The 17,190-nt window shown below is 32.5% G+C and overlaps 2 protein-coding genes across 2 annotated transcripts; one reads left to right on the top strand and one right to left on the bottom strand.

The window, feature by feature from the left end:
- Window positions 1–1,165: 1,165 nt before the first annotated feature.
- On the bottom strand, window positions 1,166–1,875 carry LOC105765132 (14 kDa proline-rich protein DC2.15). The gene has a single exon (XM_012584084.2). It carries the CDS (start codon window positions 1,769–1,771, stop codon window positions 1,358–1,360), a length of 414 nt encoding a protein of 137 aa, XP_012439538.1. The 5' UTR covers window positions 1,772–1,875; the 3' UTR covers window positions 1,166–1,357.
- An 8,910-nt stretch (window positions 1,876–10,785) lies between these two features.
- Window positions 10,786–15,491, top strand: LOC105765129 (protein NRT1/ PTR FAMILY 6.3). The gene is made up of 5 exons (XM_012584081.2): window positions 10,786–10,972; window positions 12,498–12,675; window positions 12,771–12,810; window positions 12,948–13,522; window positions 14,413–15,491. Exons 1-5 carry the CDS (start codon window positions 10,861–10,863, stop codon window positions 15,266–15,268), a joined length of 1,761 nt encoding a protein of 586 aa, XP_012439535.1. The 5' UTR covers window positions 10,786–10,860; the 3' UTR covers window positions 15,269–15,491.
- The last annotated feature ends 1,699 nt before the right edge of the window (window positions 15,492–17,190 follow it).

The raw sequence follows: 17,190 nt of genomic DNA, 5'->3' as shown, positions 1-17,190 counted from the left end.
TTTCTTTTTCCTCATATTAGTCACGGGCTCCAAACTGTGCTTCAGTGGGCGGTTCTACCGGCTCTCAAAACCATGAGCCATGACCCATACCACTCTCATTTAATTACTTTCTCCAAACCACTTAGTACTTACTAGAAAAGTTTATTACTATAGTATGTACCCATAAAATATATTATATTTTTAAAGGTAGACAAACTATCAAACGTAAAATGAATATTAAAAATATTACAAATGTTTATAGTTATGTTATTAAGAGTTAAATTGTATTTTACCTCATTTAAAAATTAGGTAAATTAATAACTTTTATATATTGGATTAAAGAGCAAACTAATTTATTATGTTAAAAATTTCATCAACTTATACTATTAAAATTGGTGTTATTAATGAAATAATCAAAAAAGTAACACATAACACGTCACTAGTACCTCATGTTAATGTGTATATGTATCCATTTTTAACAATAAAAATAAAAAAATAACAGACAATTAATTTATTTTTTAATTTAACATTCCTAAATTAATTTACTCAAAATTTTAATGAAAACAAAACGTAATCTTACTCATACTACTTGGCTGAATGGTACTTTCAATTATCTCTCCCACTCCAAGCAATAAACGAGATGAGAACCGTAGGAACGATTGAAACATCTCGTCCTAATTGTTTACACTTGTCGGGCCCTGTTAGTGAAACATGCCCCAGCTGTTTTATGCGAGCATGTTCCCCCTCTCTTTTGCTTCTTTTATTACACGACATATTCCACACTATTGCCTTAACCTTCACGAGGTTTAATAATTCTGGTACTTTATAATTCTTCATGGCCACAGGAGGTTTTAGATATCATGTTATTTAATTGAAATAATAACAAACTGGTTACATGCGGCTTGCACTAAGATACTGACAAGTAACAAAATAGAAAGGATAATATAGGAGACAAACCAGGTGATTTCAACCTGTAGAGTATAAAATAAACAAAAGAAATGAATGCTTCCTATATACAAAATGTTTTTGCCACTAGAGTCACGGCCACGGGACCAGACACTGTAGCATTAGAGCATTGAGAAATTAGACATGCTTCTACTCTGTGAAGAAAGATGGTCGGCATATTATATATTTTTTAAAAAAGAGCTGAATTATACTAATGTTTCATTCCCCATGAAGATACATAAATCCAAAGAAATTAAACTTCTTCTTTTTCATATAGTGTTACATTTATTCAGTATCAATCCAAAAGGAAACAACACTACAACAACGTAAATTAAACAACCAGTTACCAAGAAAACATTGATCACTGCAAACTGGACCTTAAGAACATCAAAACCACGCAGCACTAAGAAGAGAAAGAATTTAGAGAACTGATTTAGCGACATTGGAAGCCAGAGGGTACTTTCTTTGAGCAGACATTAAGAAGCAAGCTGAGGGAAAGTGGGACATTAAGGTTGATGCCCAAAATATTAGCTTTGATTGCCGTGCAAAGGCAAACGGCAGCTTCAAGATCAGCAAGACCTTGGATGAGAGAGCAGCAGGGTTGAACAGGAGGCGTACCAATGGTGACGTTGAGCAAGCCACCGAGCAAATCAGCACATACACCGAGTTTAAGAGCATCTCTAGGGCACTTGCCAGAAGAAGATGGGGACGGAGTGGGGTTTGGCTTTGGTTTAGGTTTAGGTTTGGGGTTGGGGGAAGGGCAGGAACCACAAGCACTCACCAGGGAAAAGAAGAGGATGTTGAGTGCAAAGAAGAGGGCTAGTGATGCCGTTCTTTTTGAACCCATCTCTCTGGCTCACAAAACCCTAGCTAGCTAACTTGCTTTTAAGTGGAAGAAGTTGAGTATAGGAGAGAGAGTGTAGCATAGGATGGAGAATCTAGAGTAAAGGTTGGGGGGTTTTTATAGTGACGGAAAAGGAGGGTAAGTCGGTTGATTTTGACGATAGCTAATTAATATACATAGTAAAATGTGAATGCATATATTTGAAGTTATTGGGATTTTATTATATTAACAAACAACGGCCGACATAAAATTATGATTTTAGCTGGCACAAGAATAAGAATTTGGATGTTTGTGATTGCGTGGTGGGGGAGCAAATTGCCATGTTACGTCAATCATTCAATCTCTGCTGAAAAAGGCCCATTATTCGGGGTCTCCCAAACCCAATCTCATATGAGAGCCCAAATATAACACCACCTATCTTTGCATTGGCTCCTCTAAGTTAATTGGATCAAAGCCCTAATCAATGAACTAACAAAGGCAAAACTATCTTATAAGACCCCATAATTTGCCCAAGTGAGAGATTTCATCACCATCGTAGAATTCTACTTTTGAACATTATAGAAATAACACGAATGCAACATATTTTCTTTTTATACAATGTTAAGAGTAGGAATGTAAATAATAAGATTTGAATTCATACCATGCATTGAATTTTATGTAAATATAATAGCAACATAAAATATGACACGAGTGATAACTCTTATGGGTCAAAGATGTAGAGATAGAACACTAAACATTTCTAGGACAAATAGTATATATTTAATATTTGATGCCATGACTATGAAGCGAAACACTAGGGTTTTTCATCTTCTATGTTTGATAAGTATGACATCCATACATGAAGGCCAGATGAGGTGTTGGCCATATCTGTGAAGCGAAAACTCGACTGACTTGGAACTTCTTTCATTTTCCTTCAATCATTTCATCAGTGTCTTTAACTTGCATTGTGGAGCCAAAACTAGAGTGCTTTCTCTCTTTTTTTACTCTTTAATTAACATCTCATTCATGCCCAAGAAGCGAAAACTCGAGACTTGTAATTACTTTAATCTTTTTTTCTTTTTTCTCTCTCCCACCCTTTAATATTAATGGCTGTGAAGAGAAAACTCGAAAACATGGAATTGAAAAGCCAAAAAAAAAGTTGACTACTTACAGTATATTTTTCTTGATTATCAATCAACGTGGGGAATTTACATTAAAGAGTGTTTTTTGTTTTTCATAATTACATTGAACTCTGTGAATAAACGAATATATATATTAAACAATTGTAAATACCATTTTGATTCTATTATTTAAAAATGGGCAAGCTTGATATACTCTTATCACGTTTATCACATTTTCCCAAATTTGTTTATTTTAATTTTTTGGTTTTCATATTTGAGCCATGTTTACACTCTTTTTTTCTTTTTTTCCCTTTAATTTTAAGCTAAAAATACATAAATGGCCACCTTTGATAGTGGGGGAGGGTGGGAAAATGAATCTGTACCCTGGGACATGCATTCCACTTTCCCTTGTTTCCATTCCTTAATCTTCTATTATATTAGCTTGGCTTAGGGTTTTCAACACAATGGGATCAACTTTTTGAATCTTTGATAATATAATTTAAAGAAATCGAAAATGGATCTGAATCCAAAAAGCTTAGACCAGTACATTCCTAACACATGGGATCATGCTTTAATTATCAAGAAAAATAAAATTGTTGTTGGCGAATGGCGTCCACCCAATTATTGTGACTTCCCCCAGTTGTGGACTTCCTTAGGTATTAGCTTAATTACTATCTTCCATTGCTCTAATTATTACATAATCAAACTCCTTCCTTGCATCTCTCAACTCAGCTTCCTGGAATCTACATCTTCCTCTTTTTTCCTTATATATATTCTCTTAACACTTGTGATTATCAATAATTGTAGATATACTCTCTTCTTTCTTCTTTTTTTCCAGAAAATGGGTGACATAAGAGCTCTGACTCTTTAAAATGCAAAAATCACGCTTTAAAATTTATAAAATTATATGTTTGTTATGATATTCACTATTATCGACCCATAATTTGATTGGGTCCGGGTTGACTTCTACACAGTTCGCACATCGAACTCGCTTGACTCCATGGGTTCGTAGATAAAGCACTCACACCTGCACGTAAGATCGCACAATGTGACATCGCACACTATCACATAGGCGAACTCCCATCGTATAAACACGTGTTAAACCTAGAATAGGGTACGTGTTGACATGCATAAAACCTACTAGGATATCACATTAATGAACAGAAACCATATCATATAAATACGTAACTTTACCATCTAAAGAAGGGAGAGAAAAACATTCAACAATGTTATCCATGGTAAGATTGCACTCAGGCCTTCCAAAAAATTGATAAAATAATTTATTTAATCATTTGAAAAATTATAAATATTTAAGTTAATACAATGACGAAATTACATTTTAACTCTCAGAAAAATATAATTTAGTTTTGACCTCTTAAAAAAAAGGTTTTGCCCGTTTATGATTTCAATATTTCACTGAAAATGGCTTCCGAAAAATGACTTGCTTTTTTGAAAAAGCTAATATTTTGTGGTGTTTGGATGAATCTGTGTAAAATATTTTCGGTTATTTGACAGATTTCTTAAAAATATTTCATAAAAGTTATTTTCAATAAAACAAACATACATTTAAGATTCTATTGAATTTTCATGATTTAATTAAGTTTATTATATATATAAATTTATATTTTATATTGTTCTTTGTAAAACAAATATGACATAAATATATTTGTTATAAAATATTATAGTGCAATTTCCTTTTAACAATCAAAATTTATTTTATAATAAAAAATATCTTGTAATAATCAATGTCATATATAAACTTAATAATAAATAATGCTTAATTAAAACTTAATTTAAATTATATGAGAGTATATATTGACACATTAGAGTTATAAGGATAAATAAAGCTAAGCATTATTTAAACAAATACTCATATTTATATAATTAAAATATTCCTATTTTTATATTAGGTTAAAATATGTCATAAGTCCTTGTACTCTTCAGAAATTTGAAATTTAGTTCATGTACTTTTTTTTGGATTATTCTTACTTTATAGATATCAAAATTCAGGTTTAGTGTTAGCATTATTAAAAATATTTTGTTAAATTCATGTTCATTATAACACCATTTTTTAGTTGCATGAATATCGAATATTTTTTATTTAAAATGTGACATCAACAAAATTGACAAAAAATCTAACAATGCTTACAATAGGATTTGATTTTCAAATCGAAAAGTAGAGGACTAAATTCTTGAAAATAAAAGTACAGAACTAAATAACACAAATGACTTGTTTTTTTTTTTGATCTATAAGTCATTTTTGTTGATCAAGTCGTTTTTTATGAAACAAACACAAAAAATGCAAAAAAAATATTTTTCAAAATCTAATTTCAATGAAACAAACGAAGCTTAAATAACACTATAATCTTATTCTATTTCATTTGACCGAGTAAATTAGGTTTGATTAGGATAATTAAAGTAGAAAAGGAAAAGGTATAAATTTAATCTTGATTATCTCATTATATTCCAAAACCTATATCATTAAGGAGTTAAAAATAGGTAGATCCCTAATAACTAACTTAACTATATGTCAAGCTATAATGTTGGTCTTGACCACGTATCTGAGTTAGTGTGTCATCTCATAATCAAATCAAACAATGTACCAAAGGATACGATAAACATGTCGGTTTAATTGCCACATCAAATATGACTTCGTGTTGGTTTCAAAAATATTAATGCGTGGTGGACGATGAAATCTTTGGTTACCCTAATTAAGTCCTAATATTGTTCTTTTTATTTTTTGGTTAGGGTCCCAATATTGTCTTAATAACAATTAAATTTGTTTGATTAAATTTCACTATATTAGTCGCATACTATTTGTAAAGCTATAGATTTAGACTTTGCTTTCTAATTATATTATACTTTTCAAATTTTCAATATTGATACAAACGATAGTTGTTAAACCTATTAATTAGATTTTTTTCTAATAATATATTAATCATATGAAATTTTAAAATTAATAACATAAGTTCATAAATTTAATAACGCGACTAAAGTGAAAAATTATAGAGCCTAAAAAAGAACATATTAAAATATAAAGACTAACCAAAACTGCTAATTGATAATCAGTTTGTTTGACCTATAAGAGATTGTGCCGTCCATCCACGAATTAGGATATAAATTATCATTCAAAACTACTAGAACTCTGTTTTTATTTTTATTTTAGGGTAAAACCATTTATTTTTCTTCTATGGTGCAGCACCCAATCATAATGTTACAACTGGATGAATTGATTCTCTCTCATCTATTCCATTTTTGAAGGTAATAAAGAGCCTATGACACAGCCACTTGTTCATATCTTGTCTACTATAGTATATGCATTGGCTCTTGGAGAACTCCAAGGAATACATGAAATGTATTCTTTATTCTAGTCTACACATATTATACCATAATTGTTATCCATTTGTGACCTTTTCTTTCCTTTCTTGGGTTGACAATGTGAGGCTATTCATTTGCTTATTAACGAATGAAATTAATTTTATGGCATCAACTATAAAGCTCATTTGTGGTTATCGGTAGATATATATGCCTTCCATTTATGAAATATATGATTGCATTAATAACCTTAATGGTTGACTTTTCTTGATAAAAATAACATTATAAAATAGTTTATAATCCATGAAGAGAAGGTTTTATCAATTTTTTTTAAAATTCTTTCATATATAATTAAAAAAAAAGCACCTATTTGGCAAAGGCCGCCACCATGAAACCGACCAATGAAGTCTTTAATATTGACTAAAATGGGGGTTTAAAAAATTATGGATAGTCAACCCCAGGGCTCAATCAGTGGTGGAGAATCCACCCCAAAAGAGTCCACGTAGAATCTTTGGAAGCAGACGTGTCACGTGTTCCAATGATAGGGAGGGGTAGGTTCTTTCACTACCAATAACTGCAAATATGTCCTTTCCAGATTCCAAAAAACACTCCTAAATATTAAAAAATACAGCTTCATAAAAATATTCTTTCATTTCTAGTAACAACCCATAAGCAATAGTCTTCTTCTTATATCTTCATTTCTTAACATTGACTCTTCTTATCAGCATCATTTTTGTTCAATATTATTAAAATCCGATCAGCTGAATTGAAATTAACTAATTTCATTGATCAATAATTGTTTTCAACTTGTAAAATACTCAATATAGAATAAATAAAAAATTTTAAGAAAAAGCGCTTGAATTATTTTAAAAAAAATATATTTTATAGTGCTACTTAAACCGGATTAGATTGGTCGGTCAGATTAGTTCGATCGAGAATTGGTCAGAGTATCAGTTTGAAGAGGGATTTTGAATCCGTTGATTCTAGAATCAGTATAAAACGGTTGAATCGAAAAAAATCGGTTGAGCCGAATTTTTTAATTTGTTATTTAATTATTTTTAATAATCATTTTAATCGGAAGAAGGTCCATATTGGCCCTTGAACTTTTTTTTGATCCATTTTGAACCCTAAACTTGAAAATTGTTATTCATTTAAGCCCATTGTGTTAATGACTGTGAAAACAATGGGGATAATGTAACTTTTGGCCCTTAAACTTAACAAGTACGTCCACGTTGGTCCCTGAAGTTGACAACTAGGTTCACTTTGATACGTCTACTTTTTTTGGTTCATTTTAGCTCTTGAACTTGACAATTAAGTCCATTTTGATCCCTAAACTTGAAAAATCTAAAACTTTGATAATATGACTTTGAGTTTGAAATTTTAAAAAATTTAGATGATGATGTGGTAGAATCTCAGAGTTTTATATTCAGTACAATTATTAAAATACTAAATATAACACTCTGAGATTGTACCACATCATCTAATTTTTAAAAAAAATTTAAACTCAGAGTGTCATATCATTAAAGTGTTAGATTTTTCAAGTTCATGGATCAAAATAGACCTAATTGTCAAGTTCAAGTACTAAAGTAAACAAAAAATATATATACCAAGTATCAAATTGAACCTAGTTGTCAAATTTAAGAGTCAAAAGTTACATTATTTATTTTTAGTTGAATTGATTCAATCAATTGAACCAACGAATTGATGACTTGATCGGTTCAATCACCCATCGGATTTTTAAAAATATTCTTATTAATTTACAAGCCCACCCCAGTCTAAAGCATTAAATTCAAAAAATTTTTTACAGTAAAGTTTTGGAATTTTTTAGGTTTTGGCTTTAGCGTCATATATGATAAGAGTTTAGTTTTTAAATTAGTGGTCATAAAATGATGCTTAAGTTTTGTTTGTGTTTTATTGAATCATTTGAAACTTTTCCTAAATTTTAAATTTTGTTTTTTTATTGGTTTTTATTTTGAATTAGTTTGAATGGTCTAGCTTTATCGGTTTGGTTCCAACTATGCTTCTCAGACGGGCCGTTCTTGTCAGTAACTCTTTGTGGCAAGATATGATTATAAGCCGCCGTCCAACTTTCAATTAAACCAAATGTACGATTAATTCCCATAAAACAAAATAAAAGTCTGATTTAAGGGTGTTCATAAGCAACACTTTAAAAGGTTATATAATTATCAATTGAAGAATTTTATTCTTATTTAATCTATTGTTTTAGTTGAATTTAATAAATAATTATAATATACTAATTATATGTATATTTTTTAGATATGTCAGCATTAGATTAAGGATAGCATTAGCCATTAAGCAATTAAAACAAACAAAAAAACTATACATGAAGTTTAACCGTGTGCTTAAATTCCTTATTTTTAGCATTTTTAGTTGGATTTTTATTTTTTGTAAGAGAAAAAAACTGAAAATTAGAAAAAAAATCTAATTTATTATTCTCTTATTAGAAATTAGAAATTAGAAATGAATAAGAATGACGTGGAATCATAGTTTAGTTTCATATATACATATATATTTGTATAAAGTGGATGCAAAAGAGAAACCGGGAGCAGGAGCCCCCGGAGAGCTTCACGTGAACGTACGGATGCACCCATATCCCATCCTCTCATCTCCTGCACCAATATTCGCTGATTAATTGCTAATCAAATGCAATAGATATATAGCTGATATATGTCTCCCTCTCATGCATTTAAAACAATTGGGTACATATTTCAACTAAAAGCTCCTTTTGTGGATATGTTCTTAATTTACTCGTTGCTGGCCTGGGTCGTCAGTTTCCTTTCCAAGGGAACCTACCATTTTTAGCTTGTTCTATTTTCGCATTAATATTGGCACACTGTTAGTGTATGAGTTAGGAAGTATAGTGATGTGTAGCTAAATAATGAATATTTGCATATGTAAAATAAAGTCGAGGAAAAAAAAAAAGGTTATCCATGTTATCAGGTATCTCCTGGCCAACAATAAGTTATATATGGTGTACCTAAATATCTTCGTTTTACCTAAATAATGAATATTTGCATATGTAAAAAGACTTAAAAGTGTAATGATGCATTGGTGAGAAACTCCAGGGTATTGGGAGATTGGGATAAAGACTCTGATAACCACTCTTTTGGTATAAAAGCAGACATGAGTCCTTGTCATGCATGTAAGAAATACAGTGAACCCATGGGCACTAGCTAGGTGGCTAGGGAAAAAGTAGAAATAGATTTTGACCTTCAATTCGTATAAAGGGAGGAAGCTTTATTTTTCTTTTTTATTTATTAAAAACTTCCCAGCAGCTGGTATGGCCATGGGAATTGGATGGTGTTCATAGCAAATGAAATTTGAACCGTTAACCAAAAGATTTCGTGTCATGGATCTTTTCTAACATGATTTCCTACACTTTGAGATCGACCAAATTAATGTTGCTTTTTGCGTGACTACTAGTCATTATTAATTAATGTGAAATCTGAAAGCAACTTGCATTAAATACATATCAGTCCCTCTTAGGTAAAAAGATAATAAATAAAAAGTTTATTATTGTACCGAAAATCTTTAAAAACTCTGATTGCTAGGTTAATGCAGACTTAAATACAAAGATTATTTGATTGATTTTTTTTAATGGCATAAAAAACTAAATTGCAGCTGAAACTAGGAGTTTATGAATAAATACCAAATAAAGGTTGTCCCATGTTGAAAACTTTGGTTAATGGAAATGAAGACCAAGGGTGGTGAAGTTGCCAATCCTAACACAATATCGTCATTATCATATTTTTTGGTGATTCTGAACCCGATGGTTTGGTTTTTATGGGTTAAGGTTGTTTTCGGTTATAAAGATTTTGATATTTAGAGCAACATTCCTAAACCTTAAAAGAATTAATAGTCGTATGGGATAAACTTAAACAATCTTGGAATTATAAAGGAGCCAAATATTTGATTGTAGAAAATAACGAAAATTGAAATTATAAATATCGTTGTTCCAATCAAAATTAATTGTATGAAATGGTTAAAATAATCTTGATTGGGGAAAGTACAGAATTAATTTATTCACAAAATAGCGCATGATCATTTGTGTTTTTTATTTATTTATTTTAATTTTAAAATTTTAAATCGTCATCAAAATTGTTATGGGTTTATCATTTTTAATAATATGTTAAATAATTATATTTCTATTTTCTTGAAATCTTATATAAAAATAAATAAATTTCATTTGACTACGGGGACACAAACAATGAATGGAGACCTCTTAAATACGAAAACAAAAAGAGACACCTCTCACACTTATATATTTTATCAATGAGGCATATTTTCTAAATTCATTAATTTCACTTTAAACCAAAATAAAAAGTGTTTATAAATTAAAATTAAGGATTAATTTTTTTCCCGGGCCGATGTTTCATTCCTAACCACGGTTTCAAAAATTTCAACTTCGGAGTAACAGTATCAATCATTTGTGTCCAACAATTAGTTAAATAATAGCACAGCTAATCAGTCTAGGCCAAAAGTGTCATTTCCTTCAAATTGGACCTTTTATCTCATTATTGTGCCACCACCCAAGCATCCTTCACTCTCCTTTCTATAAATAATCCCTCACCAGCCATTGCTCCCATCACTACTCCTTTTTATCAAATTCAAAGCTAGCTAGTTTTCTGTAACCCTTGTCTCACCTTGTATCGAGCAATGTCACTCCCCATAACACAAGGGAAAATCCTCCCTGATGCCTGGGACTACAGGGGCAAGCCGATCGAGCGGTCCAAGTCCGGCGGCTGGACCAGTGCAGCTATGATTCTAGGTCTTTCATCTCGCACCTCCTCCATTTGAATGCTTTAGTTTTTTCTTTTACTTTTACTTTAAAAAAAAATTCTCGTAGGCGTTTGGTTTTGAGTTAGCTAAGCGGATGGGGTTTTCTTTTGCTTGTGTATATCTCTGTCAGGTGGCGAGGCATGTGAGAGGCTAACTCGATTCGACTTGAAAAAATCGAAAAAAATTCGAATTTCGAGTTAAACGAATTGAGTTATTCGAGTTAATCGAGTTATTCGAATCAACTCGAATTTTTTTTCAAATTTTGAGTTCGAATCGAGTTGAGTTTTCGAATTCGAATAACTCGAATAATTCGAATATAAAACTATAATATTTTACATTTTTACCCCAAACTCCTAAACCTTTTTACTTTTCCCTCAAAACTTTTACTCCTTCCCACTTTTCCCCCAAAACTTTTACTCTCCTCCCCTCCCAACCCCCTAATCTACCCAAAATCCATTTCCCACCAAAATTTTACTCTCCCATTTACTTTTTCTCAAAATTTTACTCCCAAAAACCCTTAAAAACTTTTTATTTCCCCCCAAAATTTTTATTCCGTCCCACGTTTCCCCTAAAACTTTTATTCCCTTCCCATCCCACCTCCCACCTCCCATCTACCCCAAACCCTCTCCCTTCCAATTTTTTTTTTAAATATTTTCCCTCCAAAATTTTACTCCTCCTTATTTACTTTCCCTCAAACTTTTATTTCCCAAAACTTTTTATTTTCCCCCAAAACTTTTACTTTTCACCCTTTACTCTCAAATAAAAAATCAAAATTATCCAAAAAAAATCACTAAACATAAATAGCAATAATTTTATTTATATCTGCTATTTATATTATTAAATTAAATTTCACATTTTATATTATTTATATTATTGAATTGTTTAGTCATATTGAATATTTATATTAAAATTGAATTATTAATTATGCCATAAAATATTCGTGTTAAAATTTTATATTGGTATCAATTTCACATTTTATTTTAAAATAACTTTTATTAAAAATCATTTTTACATTTAATATATTTTTTAATTCCAAAATACATAGTGGCAAGAATCTGAAGATAATTGAAATAACTAAGCAAGCAAGGAAGCTAACCAGTATATAAAAAATTAATAAATAAACTATGAGGTGATGAAAGTTAATAAAAATTTGATTAAGGTGGACAAGTTTTATTACGATGGGTGACAGTGGTTACAAGGACCCAAAATTATTTTTTAAAATTTAACTTGAACAAATATATTTGATTCGAATTCCATCTCACTCGACTCGATTCGAGAAAACTTCAAATAAAGTTAGGATGATAAAATGAAATTTAAAAACTCAATTAACTCAAAAATTTTCAATTCGATTCGATTCGATTCGATCGAATGCTCACCCCTACCCGCACCTCTTCCATTTGGATGCTTTAGTTTTTGCTTTTACTTTTTCTTTAAAAAAAAATCTTCTAGGAGTTTTTGGTTTTGAGTTAGCTAAGCGGATGGGGTTTTATTTTGCTTGTGTATATCTCTGTCAGGTGGCGAGGCATGTGAGAGGCTAACAACGTTAGGTATCGCTGTTAATCTAGTGACGTATTTGACTGAGACCATGCATTTGGGGAATGCTACCGCAGCCAACACAGTGACCAACTTCCTCGGCACCTCTTTCATGCTATGTCTGTTGGGTGGCTTCATTGCGGACACTTTTCTTGGCAGGTTTGGCCTCTTCTCTAACTCCAACTCACACCACCACCTTTTCTACTTTCGCATGCACCACTCTCAGTTAACCATGAATTCTCTCATATTCACAGATATCTCACCATCGCAATCTTCGCCACAATTCAGGCAACTGTAAGATTCATTTCCTCTGACCTGAAGATTAATTATTTTCTCATTTTCTTTAACCTGTTACTTCCGTGTTTAACTTCCCACCTTAAATTAAATGAAAAGCTAAAAGTTCATTAATCTTTAATTACTTTATCGAGCAGGGAGTCACCATATTGACCATTTCAACAATAATCCCAAGCTTAAGGCCTCCTAAATGTAACAGGGACAGCGCAACAACTTGCACCCCAGCAAGCGGCATACAACTCATTATTCTCTACCTAGCTCTCTACCTGACAGCCCTTGGAACCGGGGGACTCAAATCAAGCGTCTCAGGGTTCGGGTCAGACCAGTTCGACGAGTCGGACCCTGAGGAGAAATCACAGATGACAAACTTCTTCAACTGGTTCTTTTTCTTCATAAATATAGGCTCACTTGGTTCAGTCACCGTGCTGGTGTACATCCAAGACAATCTAGGACGTGAATGGGGCTACGGTATCTGTGCTTGTGCAATCGTGATAGGGTTAGTGGTGTTTCTATCGGGTACCAAGCGCTACCGTTTCAAGAAATTGGTGGGGAGCCCATTGACCCAAATTGCCGCAGTGTTTGTAGCTGCGTATAAGAAGAGGCATTTGGAGTTGCCATCTAATTCATTGATGCTTTTCGAAATTGATGATGCAGCTGAGGGAATGAATAACAAGAAGAAGAAGCAAAAGTTGCCTCACAGCAAGCAGTTCCGGTTAGTATTCTTTTTCAAAACCAATCTCTACTTTTATTTCATTTCTAAACATGAACATGAATAGAGGACAAATAATTAAGACATGCTAAACATGTTATTTTTGTTGCTTCATACAAATATTTTCATAAAAAGTAATGCGAAGAACATGTTAACTTGACTAATCTTAATACGTAAAGTTAAGAGAAGTTGATGGATTTCATTACCTTCTAAAATCTTGTATTGAATCAAAAGTGAAATCTTGATCTAGGCTAATAAAACAAGGATACAAGAAATTAGACCACCAAAATTTTATGTTGATTCCCACTAATCTAAACAATGGAATACGATCGAGATTCAAACTAGTATAGTTAATTACGAACACGTGCAATCTTAAATGTCAGCAATATAAGGTTAGGTGGCAGACCAATACCTGATGGATAATCATCAGCCATTTGGGGGTGTTTAAGACAATCAAAGTGTAATTATTAAATTTCCTCTCTCTTTTTCATTGTATAAGATATCTAGTTTAATCTTGACCGTAAAATATATGGGGTGTTTAAAGATGAAATGATTAAAAAACATGCGATTGAGACTTTAATGTGTGAGTTAGAGGTAATATTATTCAGTGAGGAATAGAAAAAGAGATCACGAGCCACCAAACCAGACTGTCTCCCGATCGATCCTCACGAAATCTTGTATTCAAACCATCACTTTACACCTTCACCATCCCCAGTTAAGCCTGTTTACTTGCCTTGCATCACGCTCTATTAATAGTAACCATATCTTTTTTGACACTTGTGGACATTCTTTAATTGCCTTTGATATACGGGTCATAATTAAAAAAACACATTAGGATAACCTTTTATTTATTATTGGCTAATTTTTGTTTCATTGCTTGGTACTGTGTACAGTTTCTTGGACAGGGCAGCGATTAGGGACCCATCTGTGCCTGAGGCCAACAAGTGGAACTTAGCTACTTTAACAGATGTTGAAGAAGTGAAATTGGTGGTAAGGATGTTACCTATTTGGGCAACCACTATCATATTTTGGACTGTCTATGCCCAAATGACAACCTTTTCCGTGTCTCAAGCTACGACCATGGACCGTCACATTGGCACATTCCAGATCCCTCCAGCCTCACTCACGGTTTTTTTCGTCGGCAGCATTCTTTTGACTGTCCCAATTTATGACAGAATCATTGCTCCGATTGCAAGGAAAGTGCTTAAAAACCCACAAGGGTTAACTCCTTTGCAGAGGATCGGGGTGGGTTTAGTATTATCCATTATAACAATGATAGCTGCTGCACTGACGGAAATCAAGCGATTGAGGTCCGCAAGCTCACATGGACTTACAAATGACCCATCAGCTCAAATCCCAATGAGCGTGTTCTGGCTGATCCCCCAGTTTTTGCTGGTGGGGGCTGGGGAGGCCTTTACATACATAGGGCAGCTCGATTTTTTCTTGAGGGAATGCCCGAAAGGGATGAAAACAATGAGCACGGGTTTGTTTTTGAGTACCCTTTCATTAGGGTTTTTCGTTAGTTCTGTGCTGGTTACTATAGTTCACAAGGTGACTGGAACCAAGCATCTATGGTTGCCAGACAATCTGAACCAAGGGAGGCTTTATGACTTCTACTGGCTTTTGGCAATCCTGAGTTGTTTGAACTTGGTAATTTTCTTGGTGTTTGCTAAGTGGTATGTGTACAAAGACAAGAGACTTGCGGATGAAGGGATTGAATTAGAAGAAGCAGAAGCTACATTCCATTAATATGGATATTGATAATAATGTTTCTCTGGAGTTGGAGTGAACAAGTCACTTTCATTAAGATTTTGTGTTTGTAACTTTGTAATATATATATATATATATATAAGTCCTTCGGTTGACTTCAAAATAAGGTTGAAGCCCTCTTTACATGTACATATTGAATATGGTAAAGAAACAAGTATAATTTCAAGCAAAGAAAGTTAAGTTCTTTGCTTTTGCTTCAAAATTATTAAGTACTGTGACTGGCACTTGTTTTTTTTTTGAAGGAATTATCTGCGTTTGATCGATTTAGGGAACTAATATTTGATGCCCAATACTGGAAATTCATCTTTGAATTGTGATCCCCCTAAGAATTAATCAATCCTTGGTGTGATGTTAAATATAATAGGACCACACAAGCTTCTTTAAAATTGTGAATATGTTTATTATATGTATAGAATCAAAGAAGTTTTGCTAGCAACGAGGTTCTGTAATAGATGGGTAGCATGCCAAAAATGACCTTTCGTTCATCTGAGAAGTGAAGAAAAATGAATACTCTTTTGTTTGAGAATCAACTAAAAAATTGTTCAACCTTTCAATTATTGTTTTATATATATACATCCTTGCAGCTTGCAGGATTCTATGTCAATAGGTAGAATATAACAGAACAAAAATCCATGGTAGGGTCTCTTAAATTTTAGGATCGAAACTCAGGGAAAAAAATACATATCATATAAAAAATATAGCACAATAACAATGGATGCTGCTTGCGTTTCGAGCAATCACGTGAAGATAATCCTTTGCTCTACAATTTGTAAGCCAATTTGTTCCATTGTTGGCCAGTTGGACAAACATGGGATCCCATTGATACCGCTCCCTAGCTTGGAGCGCAATTAAAAAAATTTTTGATTAATCAAAAGACCCCAGATGCTCAAACTTATCATTTTACAAATAAAACAAGCCCAGAATCTCTTTTTCTTTTGTGGAACCCATAATAATTTAAGAGCTGCAGTATTGTTTGTATTTTGGATAATTACATCATCATCATCATCATCAGAAGAATCATATTTAATGTATTTAATGAATTCCGTTAAGTTAATAATTCATATTACATCTTGTGCATTACGTGTTGTTGTTCATGCCATATTTTGTTAAATGAGTATTATGTCTTTCATACCATATTCCTGCAATATCGATGAGATTAAGCAATGAAGGGTTCAACATATATTCGTCTTGATAAATAAAGCGAATTCCTTTTTGATTGTGAAGTGGATAACCATGAAGCTTGAAGGATAAACATGACATGTGCCTAGTTACAGGGTAGTATGTCAGTTTCGACAGACATCCGTATCATGAGGAAATGGACAAGTTATTGTCTGAGATGCTATTTCCCCATAATGTTCTTAGCTATAAAAATTCACTTCCTTAATTTGTTCGTATCAGAGATGTAAATAAAAAGCCTCATTGGTTTGATGTCACAGTCGAATTCAATAATAGCATTAAGTGGCTTGAATTATATAGCTACAAGTGGTTAATATAAAATTTAAGCAACCAAAGAAATATACCTGTTATTAAAGCCCTTTACAACACTAGTTGAAGTGTCTTTCCAGACATCTTCACTCCTACCTTAATATGATATATGGCTAATGCATGCAACCTTGATGTTCTGCACCTGCTAACATGTTCTGTTCCAGTAGTCTTCTCAGTATCTGCAAGTGACAGGTGTATACTTATCTTTGGACACACCGAATATCTCTTCTCAAATATATACAGCAATTGCAGCATGACTAAAAGGATAATCAACCCCATTTACTAAGAAAAGGACAAACCAGTCAGAGCTACGACAAATAAGCTACATCACCTTCACATCAATACCATAGAAATAAAAAAATACACCAAAACAGTAGGGTGAAATATGTATTTGCAAATAGGACTGCTGTTTTTCC

This window comes from Gossypium raimondii, chromosome 12 (assembly GCF_025698545.1).
Source record: "Gossypium raimondii isolate GPD5lz chromosome 12, ASM2569854v1, whole genome shotgun sequence".
In the NCBI taxonomy this organism is placed as follows: domain Eukaryota; kingdom Viridiplantae; phylum Streptophyta; class Magnoliopsida; order Malvales; family Malvaceae; genus Gossypium; species Gossypium raimondii.
The sequence above is the reverse complement of the archived record's forward strand: the minus strand, read 5'-3'. Positions and strand labels throughout refer to the sequence as shown.

Bases quoted from the DNA above. Each gene is read 5' to 3' on its own strand.
- LOC105765129 (XM_012584081.2), top strand. From the start codon at position 10,861: ATGTCACTCCCCATAACACAAGGGAAAATCCTCCCTGATGCCTGGGAC. The intron at 10,973-12,497 runs GTCTTTCATCTC...TATCTCTGTCAG, and splicing joins CAGTGCAGCTATGATTCTAG to GTGGCGAGGCATGTGAGAGG. The intron at 12,811-12,947 runs GTAAGATTCATT...TTTATCGAGCAG, and splicing joins TCGCCACAATTCAGGCAACT to GGAGTCACCATATTGACCAT.
- LOC105765132 (XM_012584084.2), bottom strand. From the start codon at position 1,771: ATGGGTTCAAAAAGAACGGCATCACTAGCCCTCTTCTTTGCACTCAAC.